Consider the following 23,606-nt stretch of genomic DNA (forward strand, 5'->3'; position numbering starts at 1 on the left):
AATAAAAGTATTGTTATTAATTTCTAAAGCATCTTACATACCTCAAACTTTTAAGAGGTAGTGTATTTCGGTTTCAACAAATCATTAAGCAGCTTAACTGTTTTCAACACAATATTCAGAAATATTTATTGTGCAGCAAATTAGAATGATTTCTGAAGGATCATGTGACACTGAAGACTGGAGTAAAGATGCTAAAAATCCTGCTTTGCATTACAGGAATAAATTACATTGTACAATATATTTCAATAGAAAATAATTATTTTAAAATTTAATTACACAGTATTACCGTTTTTTTTTAACTGGTAGTTTCTGTAACACATTAAACAGCACCGTATTTTCAACTGAATTATTAATAAATAAAACAGTTAAGGAAGAATATAAAATTGAGACTTTATTAGTTATTAGAATCAATAAAAAACTAAATATGCCAATATGACAATATGTGTGAAAAGGTGTAGAATTATATAACATACATCAATTCTCTAAAAATATAGCACATTTGTGTGGTTCGGTATATGATGAGGTCTGGATAGTTTCATTGTTTCAACATTTTCCTCAGAGTCCTAATTTTATGACTTCCTCCTTCCTGCTGCCACCCGTCACATTTTCTCAGTGTTTCTCCACATCTATAATGCATACGCGCCTCAGTGCGGACAAGTGTGCTTTTATGAGCCTGGACACTTCACAGCTTTCAGTTCCTGCGAGAGTCAATACCTCACTACTCTCCAGTCGGCTCCCAGACACAACCACCTGCTCGTGCAGCCTCAGAAACGAAGAATAAACAGCTCATTGCCCAAAGAGACCACAACTCAAGAAGGACAAGCATGCTTTCTAGAGCTACACATAAAATAAGGCACCCAAGAGCTGCATTAGACATTGCTTAAATCAGTTTTATTATGGATATTGACAAGGTCAAAGAGTTAGAGGCAATGCAAGCTCACACAAACAGGTATATGAATGATATTATCTTTCTTGAATGTGTATTACTTGCTATAAAGGGTTTATGAAGTATAAAATGAAGTGGACTACTTATTTTCAAACCTGCACACTATAGTGCTCATTTATGTCCAAAAGCTTTACATTGGTTCACTCAAAGTTCAAATGGTTGAGGTATGTTTTGGATTCAGTATAAGTTAAGCTCAATTAAGCACAGAAGTTACTTGAATGTCAGAGTTACAGAGAGGCACTTAAGATGGAAGAAAATAGGGAAAATCTGCAAACATAGCTGACACAAACAAACAATATGCATGATAACATGACTTTAATGTGAAAAAAATCACCTTCTAACCTTTTCTGCTTTATGATCTGTTCTGTTAACTTCATCGCATAAGACAACATAGTACAACTTCTAACTCTAAAACAACTGCAAAAATGTAAGAACATTCTGAACATTCACATGCAGTAAACTCAAGCAGGGAGATATCTCAACTGCAAGATTGCTTGTATTGTCGCAAAATAGGAATTATATTCTCACACAGCTGTACTGTGGGTACTGTGGATTGAGCCTAATTTGTATTGAACCTGCAGTATTTCTTAGCAGTGCTGATGTTAAAACACTTCCCTCCCACCTGCTGAAGCTGACTGTTAGTAATGGACACCCTGGTCAGATGTGCTGTAATGAAGCACTCAGCAACATATCTGCTCCTGCTCAAAGATGGACTTGAATACATTTCTGCACATTTAGCAACACAAATGACATCAGACACCTTTAGCAGGTAATGGTGCAGAAAATGGCAAACGTGTTCGTGATAGATGGTCAACTGGTAAAGTTCAATTTCAGTGCTTCAATTCAACCGGAACAAAAAGCATTTTATTTTTCTGAAATCTATTGTGTGTGTCAGTTTTTTTTCTTCTTCTTATTTTAACTTAACTAATCTCTGTGTAATGTGCAGAATCAAGTTCATTTCCCCTAAAGTCTGAAAACTGTTTCTCTGTGGCATGTTTGTTTGAGCATCCTGACCCACACAACATAGAGCGCTGCAGTGATGATTTTTGTAGACCAACCTGCAAGTTAGCATCTCCCTGACTCCCTCATCAAGATAATCTTCACAAATGAACACAATGTTTATGAATTCTGAAGCCTACAAATACAAATTACCAGAAGTAAAAATCTATGTCGTCACCTTTAAGCTTCTGATATTTCTACAGAATAGCATGCAAGAGTGTGATTATAAACTTGATAAAACTGACTAAAGTGTATTTTACCTGTTTGATGCGATGATGTTTAATGACATCTGCAATTATTTTATTATTAGCATTATTACCATTAGCAACTTGTTAGCCTTTTTCAAGACAAGGAAAAGCTTCATAAATATCACAAAGGATATTTTATATTTCCACCAAAAAAATAAAATAAAATAAAAATAATGATAATAATAATAATAATAATTGTGATTGTGAATTTATATCTAACAATTCTCATAAATATTCTTTGAGGTCTTTACATCTCGCAATTCTGTTATGGCAGAAATGGCCTTCCATAATTTAATGCTGTAGAATAAAACATACAAATATCTTGAGCGTATGTTGACCACAGTAATTTTTTTTTAGACATTTAACCAAAAATGTATTTCTTAAAATGTTATAAAATACTAACTTGTTTCCAGATTTTAATAATTGCATATTTTCATGCAAATCATATAAGAGACTGAAGACTAAAAATATTTTCTATCCTAATAACAGTAAAAGGTTCAATGCAACATGTCAAAGATGACATTTTCCTGTAAGTAGACATTTAACAGCTGGTTTGATGCTTACATTGCATGGTAAGTCTCCATGACATGTTGACTTAAAGAAGAACATACAGAGCACATAAGGCATGTCCTGAGTTTAGTCTGTTGCAGAATGAAGTAAGATTTAAAATTCCATCATTTATCTCACGATCAGTTTTACAAGAAACGCGGCGAGAGAACCAATTACAGGTAAGTCATTTATTAAAGGGTAATCCAAAGGGGTAAACGGTCCAGGCAGGGTCAAAACCAGAATATCCAAATCCAACAAGAAAACAACAAGAAGACAAGGCAAGGGCAAGACTGAATTGACGGACATGAATGATTGTTGATAAGGTGACAGACACCGGGAGAAGGAGGACACCTAGTGTCACACAGACATTGATATCTACACCTCCTCTGTACTGGATCACATCAACTCCACCATTGACAGTGTAACAACAGAAAAACAGATAACAACATACCCTAATCAGAAGCCATGGATGAACAAGGAGGTGCGACTTCTGCTGAAAGCCCCTGCAACACCGCCTTCAGGTCAGACGACGCTCAGGCCTACAGTAAATCCAGGGCTAACCTGAAAAGGGGCATCAAAAGGCCAAGTACTGCTACAAGCTGAAGGCAGAGGAACACTTTTCCAACTCTGACCCCCGACGCATGTGGCAGGGCATCCAGATCATTAGTGACTACAAGTCCAGCAACTCCACTCCAACGGTCACGGACGTCTCCTTCCTTAACGAGCTAAATGACTTTTATGCTCGCTTCAACAGCGACAGCAAGGAGACGGCCACCAAAATCTCAGCCTCTTCAGACCACCAACCTCTCAAACTCACCTCCACAGATGTCCACACTGCACTGAGCCGGATCAACGCACGCAAGGCTGCTGGCCCTGATGGCATTCCTGGACGTGTGCTTAGGGCATGTGCAGAGCAGCTTGCAGGGGTCTTCACAGACATTTTCAACCTGTCCCTCATCCAAGCAACTGTGCCTACATGTTTTAAGTCTACATCCATTGTGCCAGTACCGAAACACTCCTCCCCAACGTGCCTCAATGACTATCGCCCCGTAGCACTCACACCCATCATTATGAAGTGCTTCGAGCGACTGGTCCTAGCACACATCAAAGACTGCCTCCCACCCACACTGGACCCACACCAATTTGCCTACCGCAGAAATAGGAGCACAGAGGATGCAGTATGCACAGTGCTGCACTCTGCACTCACACACCTTGACCATAACAACACATATGTTAGGATGTTGTTTGTTGACTTCAGTTCAGCATTTAACACCGTCATTCCCTCCAAGCTGACCACAAAACTTGGAGACCTGGACATTAACACCTCCCTCTGCAACTGGATAATGGACCTCAGCATGTTCGGTCAGGCCACACCCACTCCACCACCATCACACTTAACACTGGCGTACCACAGGGCTGTGTGCTGAGCCTATTCCTCTACTCCCTTTACACCCACGACTGCAAGCCTGTGCATGGATCCAACTCCATCATTAAGTTTGCAGATGACACCACGGTGATTGGCCTCATCAGTCACAACGATGAGACTGCCTACAGGGAAGAGATACAGCACCTGGCCACATGGTGCGCTGACAATAACCTGCTCCTTAACACCAATAAGACCAAGGAGCTCATTGTGGACTTCAGGAAGAAGAATGGAAGCACTCATGACCCCATCCACATTAACGGGCTGGCTGTTGAACGTGTCTCCAGCTTCAAGTTCCTGGGAACCACCATCTCGGAGGAACTGTCCTGGGCCACAAACACCTCCAGCCTGGTCAAGAAGGCTCACCAGCGCCTTTTCTTCCTCAGGACACTGAAGAAGAACCAGCTGTCTTCATCCATCCTGGTGAACTTTTTCCGGTGTGCGATCAAGAGCATCCTGACCAGTTGCATCACAGTCTGGTATGGGAACTGCTCAGTGGCTGACCGCAAGGCACTGCAGAGGGTGGTGAAAACTGCCCAACGAATCACAGGGACACCACTTCCTGCTCTTGAGGACATCCAGAGGAAACGCTGTCTACGTCAAGCTCGCAGCATTCTCAAGGACTCCTCTCACCCTGACCACGAACTGTTTAACCTCCTCCCCTCCGGGAGGCGTTTCAGGAGCCTCCGGACAAGGACCACAAGATTCAGGAACAGCTTTTTCCCTAAAGCTGTCTCCTTGCTGAACTCTGCCCTCTGACACCCCTCAACACCCCCCACACCACACATAGACTCCTCCCCCTCTTCAACACTCTGATTTATTTATTTACTCACAACAAGCAAAAAGTAACTTGTTATTACTTGCACTACTGCCTGTTCATCCAGGAACACTGTATAATCCATTTGCACATTGAAATATTTTTCTATGCACTTTACTGTCCATTGCAATACTGTAAATTATGTTCATAGTTCTGCCTATAGTGTACATACACTTTTACATAGCCCATCTGTATAGTATGTTCATAGTACACCTATCTGTATATCGTGCTTATGGTATTTAATATCTGTAAATTATGTCCATAATACTTACCTGTATAGTTATTGTACATATTATAGACCTTTATTCTGTACTTACTGCTTATTGCACTTCTGGTTAGATGCTAACTGCATTTCGTTGCCTTGTACCTACATGTGCAGTGACAATAAAGTTGAATCTAATCTAATCTAATCTAGTGGAAACCCCAGGGAACACCACCCAGACACTGTGACAGTACCCCCCCTCTACGGAGCGGCTGCCAGATGCTCCACGACAGACACAAAACAGAGACCAGGAGGGAGGCGGACTGGTGGAGGCTCAGGGGGAGGGACGGAGGGCCAAAAAGAAAAACATGGGGAACAGGTACCAGAATTGTAAACACAAAACAGGGAAACCAGGAGGGAGGAGGACCGGAGGAGGTACAGGGGGAGGGACGGAGGGCCAGACTAACCGAGAGGAACAGGGACAGGAGTGAACACAAAAAAACAAAAACAACAACTTGAAGCCCCCCAGGGCGGAACAGAAGACCACCACAACTGTGTGGTCAGGGCGGAAGCCCCCCAGGGCGGAGCAGAAGACCACCACAACTGTGTGGTCAGGGCGGAAGCCCCCCAGGGCGGACCAGAAGACCACCACAGCCATGTGGTCAGGACGAGAGCCCCCATAGGCGGAGCAGAAGATCACCACAACCGGAGCAGACCTCCTTGCGGCCGGACCAACAGAACGACGAAACTCTGGTAATCCCCTGGTGTCTTTACTGGACTCCAGAAGATCGGTGCTGGCCTGACTCTGCTCATGAAGATCATTGGTGATTGGCATTTGTTCATGAAGACCATCGGTGACTTGCACTTGTACATGAAGATCATTGGTGACTTGCATTTGCTCATGAAGATTAGTGGTGACTTGCATTTGCTCATGAAGATCAATGGTGACTTGCCTTTGTTCATGAAGCTCACCCGTGACTTGACTCAGTCCTAGAAGATCACCCGTGACTTGACTCAGTCCTAGAAGATCACCCGTGACTTGACTCAGTCCTTGAAGATCACCCGTGACTTGACTCTGTCCTTGAAGATCACCAGTTACTTGAGTCTGTCCTTGAAGATCACCTGTGACTTGAGTCTGGAAGGTCAACGGTGACTAGCCCTGACTCTGGAGGGTCATCGGTGACTAGCCCTGACTCTGGAGGGTCAGCGGTGACTAGCCCTGACTCTGGAGGGTCAGCGGTGACTAGCCCTGACTCTGGAGGGTCAGCGGTGACTAGCCCTGACTCCGGAGGGTCAGCGGTGACTAGCCCTGACTCCGGAGGGTCAGCGGTGACTAGCCCTGACTCCGGAGGGTCAACCAGAACCTGACTCGACTCCGGAGGGTCAACCGGAACCTGACTCTGGAGAGTTCACTGGAACCTTACTCGACTCTGGAGAGTTCACTGGAAACTTACTCGACTCTGGAGAGTTCACTGGAACCTTACTCGACTCTGGAGAGTTCACTGGAACCTTACTCGACTCTGGAGAGTTCACTGGAACTTGACTCGACACTGGAGAGTTCACTGGAACTTGACTCGACTCTGGAGAGTTCACTGGAACCTGACTCGACTCCAGAGGGTCAGCTGTGACTGTCATCCTGTGCAGCGGCACTGGGCAAGCAGCCATCTTGGGCCATAACTCTGGACAGGCGGCCATCTTGTGCTGTGGTGCTGGGCTGGCGACCATCTTGTACTGTGGTGCTGGACCGGTGGCCAATTTGGGCATTGGCGCTGGGTTAGGGGCCATCTTGTGCTGTGGCGCTGGGCTGACAGCCATCTTGTGCTGTGGCGCTAGGCTGGCCGCTATCTTGGGCTGTGGCGATGGACCGGTGGCCAATCTGGGCATTGGCACTGGGCTGGCGGCCATCTTATGCAACGGAGCTGGGCTGGTAGCCATCCTGGGCAGTGGTGCTGGGCTGACGACCACCCCAACGGAAGAGACCGGAGTGGCTGGGGCATCCCACGGAAGCCGATGCTGCAGGTAGCGCACAAATTCCCAGAATTCCAGTGTCTCTAATTGAGACACTGGGTCATCCAGCCCGCCATTGAAATAGTCCTTAAGGGCTGCATCATTGTAGCCCATGCCCTCGGCCAGGGACCAGAACACCTGAGCCAGGGCACCCACTTCATTGCCCTCTTGGCGGAGGGCGGTCAATCGAAGATACTTGGTTCTGCGCTCTGCCCTCTTGCTGGGGAACGGAAAAATGACATACCGCTGGTTCCTACTTTGACGGAGTCCTTCTGTCACGATCAGCGTTACAAGAAACACGGCGAGAGAACCAATTGCAGGTAAGTCATTTATTAAAGGGTAATCCAAAGAGGTAAACAGTCCAGGCAGGGTCAAAACCAGAATATCCAAATCCAACAAGAAAACAAACAAGAAGACAAGGCAAGGGCAAGACTGAATTGACGGACATGAATAATCATAGGACATTAAACAAGGACTCCGTAACACAGACTAAGACAGACCGGGTATAAATACACAGAAGGTGATGAGGGAACTGGAGACAGGTGGGGAACAATCAATTAACTCAAACCAAGAGGAATGTGACCAAATAAGGGAACAGGAAGTTGATAAGGTGACAGACACCGCGGGAAGGAGGACACCTTGTGGAAACCCCAGGGAACACCACCCAGACACTGTGACAATTTACTCACAGTCATGTCATTAAAAAGCTGTGTGCATTTCTTCTTATATGAGAAGACAGTATTTTAAGAAATGTATTTTATTTTTATTTTTATCTTGGTCCATACAATGAAAGTCAATGGTCACCAAAATGTTTTGGTTGCATAGATCTTCTGTTAAAAATGTGTAGAAGAAGTGTAGAATTGGTGTAAGAAATTGAACAATTTTAACTTAGAAACTGCAAGTAAATTCCATATATAATTATAAGGAAATGGCAAGTAACACAATGGATTAAACATAAAAAAAAATTGAAGAACAACAACGCAAGCAGTATTTTCTTGGACTCTAATAATCTTCTAATGATGATCTTTACAGTGTACATGGAAGAAAAATAAAGTTCGAATAACATAAATGACATATAATGACAGAATTCTCTTCAATTGATTGCCCTAATATTTATATGATATATTTTCCAAATCCATTAGTATGCTTGTTAGATGGATCAGCAATACCGAGCTGTTCTGTATTCTTACTTTGCACATGGTAATATTGTGTGAAATAGCTGTCCCTTTTCATCTGTAATGGCACTGACTATTAACGTCAGCACCAATTTCAGAAGCGTTCTGTCTCTATTATAGGTCACTGCTTTGAGCCATGTGTTGAGATGCTAATACAATGAAGCATTAAGCCTCGAGTATCTTCTTTGTCTGTCTTTCAGCCAGAAACATCGACTCGAGCTTCAACACCAACCAAACCTGACATCACAATTCCCATTACCCACACACATCGCTCGATTGCCTTTTGGAGACGATCGGTTTAGACTTATCTCACACTCTGAATGCATGGTTTGTTTTGCTTGTCTGTGTTTACAGGTGGAATGAGAAAGCCCACTGAGCATCAGTATCCATTAGATCATCAATACAGATCTACATGCCATATATTGTGTCAAATGAAGCAGAGTCTGCACTTTAAATATGGGTTCTTAAAGTAAATACACCAATATGAATGATTCTCTCTCCAAATTCATAATTGGGGTTTATATGAAAGGCTTTTGAGATGAGAAAGTTGGAAGAGCAAACAGTAATGAAGCACAGATGGCCAGAAGACACAAAGGACAGGTTTTTCTTCCCTCAGCATTACCCAAGACAAACAACAGCAGTGTTAGTAGGAGAGAGTTGGGACAAAACAACCATGAAAAGGTCCTGAATGACTTTCATTATCATTTGGTCAACGACATGAAAAGGAGACATGAAACGAGGGCCTTTTTTGAAAAAATAATAACAAAGGCTTTTCATGCATGTACAGAAAGCCAACACAAATGCATCCAGCTATGCCCAAGTCATTTCTGGTGCTTTTGTTTGAAGAGTTCAGCTGGAAGATATATTCTTTGCCATCGTGTGCTTATTCTGCTGTAATACAGAGCCAGCACAGAGTCTGACCAAACACATCTCTTTCTGCCATTACTCAGTCTGCTTTTCTGTGAGAGCTGTCTGAGGGTCTGTCTAAAAGACATGCTTTATTTTTTATTTTAGCTACCCGCTGCTCTACAGAAAATGAGCCAAGCTAAGCTAAACTGAAATCTCATCTTCAGAGAAAGATGCTTGGTACATTTAAGTATCATTTTAGTTAAACTGTAAACTTTAAAACTCAGTGAGTAGCTATCTTTTAAGATTTACAACTGATGGGATCAATGCAATACTCAAGATACACAAAAATTCTGTATTTGACATATACCCCTACAATAAAAAGCCACTGAAGTGTACTTAGAGACATTTTCATGACTGAATGTTAAAGAATGACATAAATCATTGTTTTAATAATAAAACCTAACTACATTTGGATAAATTAAACAAAAAACTTTGGATTGTATGCTTTGTCTCACCATTATAAAAAAAATGCGAAATAAGCAGTCACACCTAAGTGAATCATTAGCAATTAAAAGAATATCGAGTCACTCTAGTTTTATCTTCCAGCTCTTTATTTTAGACTTGTCCTGTGACATTAATTAAAGAATATAATGTTTAAAGTGATATTTTGTTACCCCGAATGAAACCGTGTTGATTTATTAGAGCAGATAATTAGCCTTACGATTGGCCCCACAGTTACAGCCAATCCCCTGATAACTGAAAGACCGCCAGCACTATTCCCCATCCAGCTCTGCATACTGGTGAACATGCTTTAATTAAAGAGTTTGCACTCTTGGTACCGCTTCAAATGTGACAATATGATTTATGTGCTCCTTGCTGTAAAATCCTGATAAGCAATTATGAAGGAAAAGGTTATTTTGTGTACATTCTTGGCAGATACAATTGTTGAAGTCGTGTGGAGTCGGGGAGCGGATGAATGAGGTGCACTTTATTATCAGCGATCTCTTTGTCTGTGATCTAATACATTATCAGCTTGTCTTTGCGCCACAGATAGTCTCTTGTAGCTCATCTATCATTTAAGATAGGACGTGTGAAGCTGGTGACACCCCGATTAATGAAGCTGCAACTAACAACACAAGGTCAGCACTTTTACTTGACCTGCAGATACAGGAAGCTTCTGAAATATACCTGGGATAAAATTGAGACGTGCTTTTCCTCTGCAAAATTAAATGGAGATGCATAAAGTTTAGTCAGAGCTAAACAAACCAAGTAAACAAGCATGCTTAAGAATGATAAGCACATTGCAGCAAAAAAAAATCCTACAGAAATGTGAGCTCATAAATATTGGATGCTGTGCATCTTCCTGCTATGAATAATCATAGAGTACGCCGGGGTGCAGGATTAGTTGGCATAATTTTCCCGCATTAAGTTCATTAATTAAAGTCAAGAAATGATGATGGTGGAAATTTGGCTGTATTGTTTTGATGAAAAATAATGAATTACGGGCGGAAAGCCTCGCATCTGTAATCATCCGCGTGCACCGCTTCGTCTTCAAAGCTATGAAGTGAAAATGGGATATAAAAAGAGAAAGAAATGTTTGAGAAACAATATCACTAATTGCTTAGCCTTTTAACAAAGCTTTCCACATCATAAGAGTTTGCTAAAAAATAATAATTAACCGAATGTGAGGTTTTGTCACGTCGACCAGATCTACAAAAGAAAAAAACACTTAAAACGCTATGTATAAGCAAATTAGCGTTACTACAAATATGAACCTTTCATTTTCAAAAGGCATTTATACAAATTGATTTTTTTATGCAGTGAAATGATGAGCATATATACAGATATATAAATAATGTATTATCGATTAGCTGAACTTGAAATGTATGGCCTCTAATAAATTAAAACAGATTTTGTACAGTACTTAGTTTCCTTCCCTTTTTTTGCACCACATAAATGCTCAGTCAGACACTATGTCGATTCATTTTATGCATCAAAATAAGCCTGCATTTGACCTGTTGCCATTTCCTTTTAACTAGTTTTCAAGCTTAAAAGCTAAACTTTCACCATAAAGCGTGAAGTACACGCCAGCTTTAAGGAACAGTTCATCCAAAAATGAAGATTTATTCATGCTCAGGCCATCCAAGATGTAGATGAGTTTCTTCATCAGATTTGGAGAAATGTAGCACTGCATCACTTGCTCAGCAATGGATTCTCTGCAGTGAATGGGTGCCGTCAGAATGAGAGTCTAAAAACTGTTTTTAAAAACAACACAATAATCCACAAGTGATCCACACAAATCTTGTGAAGCAAAAGCTGCATGTTTGCAGTTGTTTTACCTTTAATCACCATCACTTATGGTCAAAATATGAGCCCATAGCACATAATATTGCTTTCTGCAGTGATAAAATACCATCTACTGTTGTCTCTCACATCAAAAATCATGAAATAGTTTCTTTCAAGAAAGTAATTTGTCTTTTACAAGATGTTAATTGATGGTTTGGATTAATTGTGGATTACTATGATGTTTTTTTCAGCTGTTTGGACTCTCATTCTGACGGCACCCATTCACTGCAGACTAATCCATTGGTGAGTAAGTGACGCTATGATACACTTCTCCAAACCTGATGAAGAAAAAAACTCATCTACTGAGGGACTGAGGGTGAATAAATATGAAGTAAATTTCAATTTTTGGTTTAACTATACCTTGAAGTTGTTTATAAAGAATACAAGGGGTCATATGGTGCGATTTAAAAAATGCCCTTTCTCTTTGGAGCGTTACAAGCTCTTGGTGCATGAAGAAGATCTGTAAAGCTGCAAAGACTGCTTCTCAAAGTCTCAAGACACAAAGAGATATTCTTTTTCAAAGTTATGACTCTGCCATGCCACCTAAAACGGCTCGTTTAAACACGCCCCACATGTCTACGTCACTATGTGGAAATATTTGAGTAATACCGCACAAATGTTCACGCTAAGAAAGAAGGCGTGGTTTCAGTAACTCTATTAGTGTTGAAGCAGTCATGTCAGGGAGATACTATGTGTTTCTATGAGAAAGCAAAAGCACTTTATTTGGCCTTCAGAAAGTAGATGAATTTAGGAATCTTTAAGATTACTTACAACAGAACAGCAACGCATTTTATGTACGACCGTTTCATGAACCTAGGAGAAGAGGTTATTCTGACTTTTCTATGACAATCTGCCACTTCTGAATCAGCTACTGGAAGTATGTTTTGTTATTAGTTTAAGTATTTGCTATTTAATGTTCAAATGCAAAGTTTTGCGCATCACGTGTGTGTGTGTGTGTCTGTGTGTGTGTGTTTGTGTGCACACATGTAAAAAGAGAGAGAGAGAGAGAGAGAGATGATCACACAGTGGAGTCAGCTGTCTTAAAGGTCCCCTTCTTCGTGATTCCATGTTTTAAACTTTAGTTAGTGTGTAATGATGTTGTTAGAGTATAAATAATATCTGTAAAATTCTAAAGCTCAAAGTTCAATGGCAAGCGAGATATTTTATTTAACAGACAAAAAAAACTACTCGTTTGGACTTCATCCCTCTAGTTCCTGTAGTAATGACATCACTAAAACAGTTTTTTGACTAACCTCCGCCCACATGAATTCACAAAAAGGGGGCGTGGTCTTGTTGCGTCGGAGAAGAGGAAGAGCTGCGTTTGTGTTTGTCGCCATGTCGTTGAAACGCTGTTATTTTCATCTCGGAGTCCAATCACCTTTCTTTGGGCTTCCCAGGGACGCTGTACTTTTACAGAGATTAATGGTTACAATTTATGTTTAACTCGGTTCCGGAAAATTATAATCCACATGTAAAACTATGTGCAGCACATTTTGCTGAGGACAGCTTCCTCAATCTCAATCAGCTTAATGCCGGATTCGCACCAAGATTATTCTTGAAAGATGGAGCAGTTCCCTCTTTGTCTGGAGAAGGCGTTGTTTATGGACCACAACCAGTAAGTGTATTTTATTATTTAAGTTGGTGAGTTTAACAGTTTCTGTAACTAATTACACAAAGCGCAACGCTGTTTAGCTTTGTTAACTAGATGTTAGGGCTGTGCAAAAAAAAAACGCTCCTGTGATTATAAGTATATCTCCAGCACATGCTCCTGCCCACTTGCTTCTCAAAACTAGTCCAAAACTAGCCAACAATCGCGTTTCCAGGAGGTCAGCCTGCTCTAAGCTGCTGTCGAATCACAACACAGGAACCGCTGGCACAATCAGAACTCGTTACGTATTTCTGAAGGAGGGACTTTATAGAACAAGGAAGTCATCAGCCCGTTTTTATGACAGTGAAAACAGCGGTATACAGATAGGTGAATTGTGTGAAAATACCGTGTTTTTTACACGCGAAACATGAACACGTTATATTGCACACTGTGAACACAATCAAAGCTTCAAAAAAACGCGTAAAACGGGACCTTTAACCGTCCGTGGCTCATGTACTGCAAACACATACAGTACGAGCTTCATCACTGTGTCTGTCACATGACTCGACACTCGAAGGAGAGACAATAAAGCATGTCAACATATTATATTACACCAAATACACAAACTAATGATCTTTAAAAAAGCATCATACCCAGCAAGCAATTTTGCGTCTAATAGACGTCTAATAGCCGTCTAAACACAGCCGAGACGTCTAGGCTAAATCGAGGCTAATTTTGGGCTGTCAGTGAAAATCTAATAGACGTCTAAACATACCCCAAGAATAGACAGCTATTAAATGACTACATATATACGTCTAATAGATGTCTAACCATAGCCCAAGAATAGACAATCAGACAGCTATTGAACGACTATATTTATACGTCCAATAGACGTCTAAACATAGCCCAAGAATAGACTAGTCATCAATTAGACCGCTAAACAACTACATACGTCTAATAGACAGGCAATATGGGTCTTGGCTAAAACAAGGCTGATTTTGGGCTGTCAGTGAAAATCTAATAGACGTCTAACCATAGCCCAAGAATAGACTAGTCATCCATTACACTACATATACATGTAATAGACAACAAAAAGAGGCATAAGGATTCTTTTCACTCAAATATAACAGGTTCTCATAAATTAAAATCCATCCAAACTAATTGAATATAAAGGGATTTATTTTGAACAATTATATAGACAACAACAACTTGGACAACATTCAAACATAAAAATGAACAAATAAAACATTGGAAAAATATGTAAAACAATTAATTTTTAAGAATTAACTGTTTACTTTAGATCCATAACCCCCACCCCCTGCCCTCCCTGGTGCTTGTTTGAAATGATTAGAAATAGCATTTTTTATTTCACATTCCATAGCTGATGGAAAGCTGGTCATCACTGCGTCTGCCAAATGAGAAAAAGGAAAGAATTATTGCTCAAAAAAAAACATTGTTGACAATCCTTTTTAACTAATTAGTCAATCACTTTTGCTAGGATGATTTAATAGATAGAGTTAACAGAATATAGATTGAGACTATATAATTTATATCAATATAGACAATAATTTATATCAATATTATAATTAATATCAATAATTGAAAATTTTTGCTCGCTTAGTGGTGATGCAATACGGCGTGTAACGATACGCGTATTGAACAATTCTGTACAAGGCATATATATATATATATATATATATATATATATAGGCTATATAGACACACACATATACATATATATCTGACATTTTCTTCTCGAATGTTCATTTTTATCAAGCTCATATATGCAAGTTCTGTAATTTCACTTAAATGGCAATGAAAATGACCTATTAATTTTCAGCGAGAGCATTAACTCGATCTCTCAAGCGACGCCATTCTCTTAGATATTTGGGATCCATAACTTCTGAATATGGAAATAAAATTAACATTATAATTGATTATGTAACACTGTTATCCCAAGACATGTCTGACTACTACCATAATGTGTTTTGAAACTGAAATACAGTATTTTTTTAAATTATCATTCTAATGAAGGTGAAAACAGATTTTATTTTCATTTCTACTTTAGTTCTTCCCTCAAGTTTAAAGGGATAGTTCACTTCGAAATTAAATTTTGGTATGTTTTAGCTTACCTTAAGAACGTCCAAGATGTAGGTGTCTTTGTTTCCGCAGTAGTTTCAATTTTTTAGGTCAAACTATTCTTGTCTGTCAGTCATATAATGCAGGTCTATGGTCACCACCTAAAAAGGCCATGCACAGAGAAGTCCAAATTAAACAATTCCCCATTGTAAGTACACATTGATGGACTAAGACACGAAACGAGCAGTCTGTGTGAGAAAATGAACAGTATTTATATCGTTTTTACCTCTTGTACACAGCCACGTCCAAGTGATATGAGGGCACGCGTGCTTCCAGGTGTGTGATGCGTCCGCGTTCTGGCTTAATTTGCGCAAGCGCCGCACTTAGACTAAGCCAGCCCAGAATGCACACACACCGAAGCACGCGCGCCCTCAGATCACTTCGACGTTGCTGTGTTATAAGAGGTAAAACGATATAAATACTGTTCGTTTTCTGACACAAACCGCTCGTTTCGTGTCTTAGGCTATCAGTGTGTATGGTGGGGAATTGTTTAATTTGGACTTCTCTGTGCATGCTCTTTCAGGTGGTGACCATATAGACCTGCATTATATGACTGACAGACAAGAACAGTTTGACCTAAAAATATAAAAATTGAAACTACTGCGGAAACAAAGACACCTACATCTTGGATGCCCATAAGGTAAGCTTAAACGTATCAAAATTTAATTTCAAAGTGAACTATCATTATAAATCATTCTTTATCACTTACTCATATAACTCTAATAAACATAAAAAATACTTATAGGCGTAGTTCACTTAAAAAAAATAAAAAAATAAAATAAAAAACAACAACATGTAATCATTTACTCACTTTCACTTGGTTCCAAACCTGTATGGCTTTCTTCTGTTGAACACACACAAAAAAAATATATTTTGATGAATGTTGGTAACAAGACATTTAATGGTAGTCACTGACAAGTGTTCTGTATATTCAATTGCTGTACTTTGTTGACTGATTGCAGGATAATTTCCAATAAACAGTGTCTTTAAATCAAATAAAGTGGATTACATCACTCCAGTTCTGAGGTTTTTACACTGGCTATCTGTCTGTCAAAAAATTAATATCCAAAAACTACAGTTGGTTATTAAATTAACATTTTAAGGCCAAAGTAAATTTCTAATCTTCTGATGCACTATGAACCATCCAGAGCAGACCTCTCAGGACATCTGGGACAGTAGCCAGCTACTTTTATATCTCCAAAGTCAAAACAAAACATGGAGAAGCAGCATTCAAATTTATATCTGAAACAAATTCACTGAAAACTGAATGTATGCTGCATATTTTAATTATTTACAAACTAGTTTAAAGACTTTATGTTTGCCACTACCTTTTATTAAATGGAGAGGATTTTTTTTTTTTTTTTCATGTTGCACTATGCTGCTGTTAAATTTTATGTAAAGTACTTACAGAATTTGCTTTAAATCAACTCTAATTTAAATACAAATAAATACTGGTATCTTTATAATAATAAAAAAATAGTAATGATAAGTTTCATAGTTTCATGCTTACCACATTCATTGAATTTAGATACATTTGCAATAACACGTGCAAGGTAACGTTAACTTTTTGGAGAAAAGTAGTACTCTGCAATGTTAATGTTAAAATGTCACGGTTTCTACACATTATAACAGCTAACTAATTTAAACAATAAACATATCAAAAATAACACGCATACTTACAAGATCGAAGTAGAAATGTGAAGGTTTTCACTCAGACTGTTGCTCACCCGTTGCACTCCGACAGCTGCCTCGTGTAAAATAAAATCGCGGAAATGTTTATCGCGAGATTTGGCTTAAGTGATCTAGTCACGCAATGGCATTAGTTCCAGTAGACATGTCTCAGTAGTGTTTCAATTGTGCCATCTAGCGGTTGGGAAATGCAATTGCATTTGATTAGATATTTTTATCGTAGATTGTGTATGAATGTTTGACAGAAAATATATATTAAGCTGTGTAAGCGAAAACATTTCAAAGACTAATATTCTAGGTCGCTGGTCTATATCTGAGCCCAGATTGCAATAATTTCGCCAGGTGGGCTAAAGCAGACCGCATATAGCCCGTCCAATTCGGAGCTAAATCGTGATCTACCATGCCGTGAAATGACGTATTGAACCTTGATATCATACCAATGCGAACATGATTGAATATTAACCATTTCATGCACTGCCTGGCAAAAAAATACAATTAATCAGTTTTGACAAAAAGTGGGCTACAATAGCCGGGTCTGAATACGAGCTAAATCGTGGCTACGCACAGCCTACACATATAACATGTTAAATAAAGTAAACCAAACAACTTGTAATCACGTTAGACTCTGCGTACATGATGGAATATCATACATCTCACAAGTTATTTTGCAAAAAAAATACATTTATCCAGATTAAATGTTATTTGGGCTAAAAGTGGGTTACACATAGCCGGACTATATCTGGTCTATATTTAACCCAGACGTTGAAATGAAGGCTATTGCTTGCTGGGTATGACCCCTTTGACCAAAATATATAAGATATTTATGTTTCATATTACATAGACAAGCAAATATAAACACTTTACATGAATAAATGAATTATAAATTAATAAAATGATATCTCTTTTTCACACACACATCATTAATTGCTCCACTCTTTTGTCTCATCATTAGACAGTCGCTGTAGAAGCATTTCTGCTGGAAGACTGAGTCTGAGATTCACTGCAAAAAGCAATTAATAGTCTATTGGTAAGTATGTCACATGAACAAAGACTGTCAAATTCGCCCTTGTTTTCATGGATACAGTACTCAAGCAGGTTAATAAGCTTTTGTTTCCAGGTGAACATGTTTTTCTTGCATGTGCTCTGCTGATAACGGTTACCCTGTATCTTGTGAATACACATTAACACACTCCCAAATACTCACAGAACATGAGGAGATACTGGGACTGAAAGAGCTCTGCTGCTTTCATATGGGAAGTTTGGCACATGTTTGCTGTATTGTTTATTATTGTTATGGCTTGTGCCAAAACACATTTGTCATCAGCATAATACATTTTAATAAAGCAATGCATAAAAAAATTAAATCAACATTACAGCAAGCCCTTTGGAGTCTTAAATTCAAAACTTGACATGTCTTGGCTAAACTGCAACCTTGTAACCTGAGACTCAAGTCAAGTTTTGATCATGACTTCAGACTTCAGATTTGACTGACTTGGAAAATAACATCTTGGAACAGTATAAATGCTGAATCAGAGCCACCGACTGACAGAAGATCCCTGCACTGGGATCAGACCCGACTTAATCATGCAAAAAGACAAATATGAAGCAAGTAACTGTGGTACTGAATGTACTTAGATCACAGACTTTTAAAGCAACAGCAAACAGAACATTATCATGGTCTCCTGCATCTTATTTTTTAAACCTCATATAAAACTTTGATGTGCAGTTCAGTTTGAAAATCTGCAGCCACAACAGATAAAGATGCCTTTATAAACAACAAACACGAGCAAACTGCTCAGCACTCGAACTCTGGGAACTAAACCAGAGTCATAACCTTCTGCTTTTATCCAACTCTCAAGAGACGGAGATGAAGCACATTCTGAAGTTTGAGAGTTCAGAGATATTTGAAGAACACTGCACTTTTATTTGACTTCTGCTGTCTGCAGGAGAATGAATCTCAATTGAAGGGCTGCCAGTCAAGATTGCGAGGTGTGGTGTGTGTCCCAATGTGCTCGCATTGTGCTTCGATTATATATATTCACTCCTGTTTTTCATCATTTTATGACAGCAGTATTTAGCTAAATTTATAAAGGAATACATTTCAATAATTTACTGTAATTTTAAAATAAAACTGTGTGTGCAACCATGTAGTTGTTTTGTTTTGATTACTGAGTATTTAGAAAAATTGAGCTAAATATATTTTAAAATAAGTAATAATATTTTTAAGTAAAAAAAATGCAAATACATATTTTTAAATAAAGAAATAATGTGTACAGACAACTAATGTGTAGGTGTTTTGCTAGTATAAAATAACTGAGGGAATAAGCACTCTAGTTTTCATCATTATATGAGAATAGTATTGTTTTAAATAAATAAATGAATGAATATTTTTTTAATTAATAAAAAAATTAAAAATCCTAAAACATAAATAAAAAGGTATGTTTTACTAGTCTTTGATTACAGTGATAAATAAATAAATAAAGAACATATGCATGAACTCATGCAAAATTTTGCAATATATTTAGAAAATATAAAAAGTTTTTTTAATAAATTGTATTTAAAAATATTATTTTCATTAAAAATGTAAATAGTTTTTGTAAAAAAAAAATGTCTAGGTGTTTTTTCTAGTCTTCGATTACTGAGGGGTAAGGACTCTTGCTTTTCATCATTATATGAAAGCTGTATTTTGTAAATGAATAAATACATACGTTTTTAATAAATAATAATAAAAAAATGTGTATGTGCAACCCTGTATGTGTTTTCCTTGTTTTTGATTACTGAGTGGGCTATCAAATAAATAAACAAAAACAAACCAATGTTTAAAAATTAATATGAATACATACATTAAAATATATATATAAAAACACATTAATTCATTTTTTAAAAACCTGACAGATTATTATCACAGATCCTTGCCCCTCTGAACTTAATTTCATCCACAGACCTCTGCTACAAGCCTTTAAATCTCTAACAAAGACACGTCAAAGACAAAGGCCACGAGTGAGTGCACCGCACTGCCGCGGCTGCAATGTTCTCTGTGTTAATGTTTGGCGCCGCTGTTAATCTGACACGGGATCTTTATGAGTCTCTGAGTCACTCTCGTGAAGTGTGTGTGTGTGTGTGTGTGCCCACCTGTGCGAGTGCAGGTCAACTGGACAGCATTTATCTTCACTGACACACTGATTAGATGCGACCTCTTGTCACCTGTGCTATTGTTTCACAGCACTAATAGCCTTAATGTTCAGATGACCCCTGATTTAGGGTCAATGACACCTGTGAGCTCATAACTGAGATCAGGGCTGAAACATTTACTGAGACTAGCTGTCTGTGATTGGGGTCAATGCAAATATCATCTATGTCACAGAGGCAAGGAAGTTCGTCTTTCAGACTAAGCGAAGAAAAAGATGTTGGCATTTAGAGTGGCATTAGATAGACAGTGTAATATAATCCTAAAATGTTAAAGTGTTTGACATTTCATAAATGAAAAGAAACACTCAGGTAATAAGATCCATTGTTCAGCCGACATCCTATTAGCTCTAATACTGACAGTAAATGAGCCATTGAAATAAACCCACAGAGACACGAAAAAATACAACATGGAAAATTAAGCATTTTTAAAGCAAACTGGGTTTGGATTGCAGGGCGTACAATTGTTGGATGGTGCATTTAATCACCAGAGCAAGAGAAAGTAATGATCTCTGGCCTCTGATCTGATGTCTGTAGACTATCATAGCATGATATCATAGTGTGAAGGATGACGTCTACGTTCTGGATGAGTTTAAAAATAGCATTTGCGTTTCAAAACAACCTAAACTAGTGTTTTGAAGCATTCTCCAAACGTTGCTTGTCCACGCTGAAAAGCACTAAAAAATGATTTCAAGTGAAAAAAACATAATAAAAGTTCACTAGGATGATACATAGATAGCAGACATAATGAAGTAACAAACGCTATTCTTTTGCAATCTTTTGCCATTTATTTTGGGCAACTACATAACCAAAAATAAATAAATACACAAACAAAGGTGTGCATGCAACTAGTGGCTATTTAGCAAAATATTTAACAAAATAAAATTGAATTAAAATAAAATGAATTAATACATTTTTACAAAATTATATATATATATATATTAATTAAATTAAAAATATATATATTTTACAAAAAATGTTTAGAATATTTCAATAACGATATAAAATATAATTTATTTCAAAATAAAACATGTCACAATTGTTTCCTTCCATAAATAAACGTGTGCACAACCATGATGTTGTTAGTCTTTGATTACAGTCTCTCCATACTGTTTCTAAGATTTATACAAAAGATTCTTGCCCACTGAGATGTCAGAAAGTGATAAAAACTTGCACATGTGTAGTATATCATAAACAGCCATTGACATGATACTGCGAGAGCAAAAGTATTAAAGGTCTCATGCTATTCTTCTGGCATGATGATGTTAATAGCAAAACATGGTATATCCAGGTGTCACTTGATCACCATTTCATCTAAAACACAACTGTCCTCATATTCTGATGCCATCCAAGGATAACTTTACATTTTCCACCATCTTTGCATGAAAATAACAGTAAGATTGTAAAAAGCAACAACTTGATATCCCCACAAGAATTTTCTGTCTGTACGTTAAATTAACAGCTTGCTACAGTATATAACATTAGATAAGGAAATGTGGACAGATTCGCTTAATGCACTGTAACTTTGCAATACAAAAATACAGACTTATGTCAATACCCTGATTATACTGTACATATCTAAATGCTTTTCAGTTTTAATCACAATATTAGATTACATTTTACAACTTTTTTTTGTCCAAATCATCCATGCCTACACAACAACACAAAGTGTGTCAGCATTTACTTTGGCTTCATCTTCTGTGGAGCACATGTTATATTAGAAGTCCTCTATGGATATTTTCAGATTGTGCACATTTGAATTTCCATGTGCATCCATATATTCCCACTCATTGAAAACTTCTGAACGATTACTTAATTAGATATTTGTCATTCTGACAGGACTCACTCTCTCTCTCTCTTACCCTCAGAGAAGCTGATAAGCCCCAGCAGATGAAGCAGCTTGAGTGAAGCGCACACGATCAATACGATGCCGAATGTCTGCAGACCCTCCGATTCCCACATGGTGCTCAAAGCGACCCCCTGCTCCTGCTCCTGCTCATGCCACCTGCCTGACTCCCCTGACCCAGCGCCAAACTCCTCCTTGCTCCGGTTTTCTCCCGCCACCGGCGCGCACCCGCCGGGCAGCCCGAGGCACCCACGTGGCGCTGCGCTCCAGTCCCGCTGCAAATCCAGCCTGGGAGGCTGAGCTTCTCCACTCGGGGTCTGAGTCTCCCCTCACAGAAGAGTCAGAGGTGCGAGTGTAAGTTTGCAGTGTGAGGGTTCAGTGACGGGATGCAGAGAGAGAGAGAGAGAGAGAGAGAGATGAGGGGAGGGAGAGAGGGAGGGAAAGGAAATGAGGAGAGCGGTGTGAAATTATAGAGGAAAAGTGTGAAGAAAAAGTAATATTCAGTCGCTTTCTCTTCCTGTCCTCACTTCCTTCGCTTAAAACCAGTTTAATGTAATTCACACCTAATTAACACCAGTGTGACGTCACATGACCTGTACTTCAGCACAACATGCTGTTTAAACCAGAGCCAAAATCAATGCATAATGAACTCATCCTTTAAACGCTTTGACTGTGCATTTATTTGCACGATGTCTATAATCCAAGGGAACCACCAACATCGATTACACCATTGAAGAGGAAATCAATAAACTGCTAAAGTGCACTCATTTAAAGAGACAATTTGCATTACAATTCTGCATTTATTTATTCACCCTCACAGATCCACATTGCTATTATTGTTTTCACTATGCTGTTTTTTTCCATACAAGTTTAGCAACCACAGACTATAAAAACTCCATAAAAGCACTCACAAGTAATATTTCGGAAATCATAGTTTTGTGTGAGAAACTTTCAGAATTTTAAATCAATATTTACTCGTTCAATACAAATAATTCATACCATCTCGTAAAAGTACACTTCATTTTTTTGAATGTGAAAATATGTTTTTATGTTTTAATTATTATTATTTTTTTAATCTGCAACTAATATATAATATTAAGGAAATAAAGTAGTTGTCTAACACATTTTTAAATTAAATGATATATTTTGAAATCATCTTTAAAGAAGTAAAATTATTTTGATCATATTCACGTCTAATGTACTCTGATTATAATGTTAAATACAGAGTTATTCAATACATTTAAAGTAATTTATAATATACTATGTTGCAACTTTACAATTACAAATGTGCAATTACAAATAACTCAAAATTCTTTTTTTAAAGCAGTGTACTTTCACATTTACAAAATCAACATGAAGGTACGGAATAAGGGTTAAAACAATTGACAAAAGTAAACAAAACATAATTTAATGCAAAACTCTTTATAGCTTAGAATTATTATAATTTTTTTCTTCTGGTCTGTATTTACTGCAGCATCCTAAAAGCCACTACCAATACTCCTTCCCTAAAAATGCATGAATACTGCCACCTTCTGGTCCACAATATTAGCCAATGCATTGAGCTCAGTTGAGAGATGTCAAAGGACAGTTACATCAC

General features: G+C 38.4%; 1 protein-coding gene and 1 long non-coding RNA gene across 7 annotated transcripts in view; both read right to left on the reverse strand.

Annotated features, from left to right (window-relative positions):
• kcnip4a (potassium voltage-gated channel interacting protein 4a) overlaps positions 1 to 23,606 on the reverse strand; it is a 188,826-nt gene that overhangs the window by 24,742 nt on the left and 140,478 nt on the right. The window contains exon 1 of one of the 6 annotated variants that reach the window (XM_052561682.1): positions 22,026 to 22,416. The exons of the other annotated variants lie outside the window; for them this stretch is intronic. Within the exon in view, the coding sequence (XP_052417642.1) occupies positions 22,026 to 22,125 (100 nt within the window). The 5' untranslated portion in view covers positions 22,126 to 22,416. Of the gene's footprint in view, positions 1 to 22,025; positions 22,417 to 23,606 lie in introns of those variants that run through there. 6 annotated transcript variants of the gene reach the window in all.
• On the reverse strand, positions 13,805 to 17,044 carry LOC127962183 (uncharacterized). The gene is made up of 3 exons (XR_008154529.1): positions 16,969 to 17,044; positions 16,100 to 16,132; positions 13,805 to 14,557 (listed from the first exon to the last, which is right to left on the reverse strand). It is a non-coding gene; the product is annotated as an uncharacterized LOC127962183 (long non-coding RNA).

This window comes from Carassius gibelio, chromosome B7 (genome assembly GCF_023724105.1).
Source record: "Carassius gibelio isolate Cgi1373 ecotype wild population from Czech Republic chromosome B7, carGib1.2-hapl.c, whole genome shotgun sequence".
Lineage (NCBI taxonomy): Eukaryota > Metazoa > Chordata > Actinopteri > Cypriniformes > Cyprinidae > Carassius > Carassius gibelio.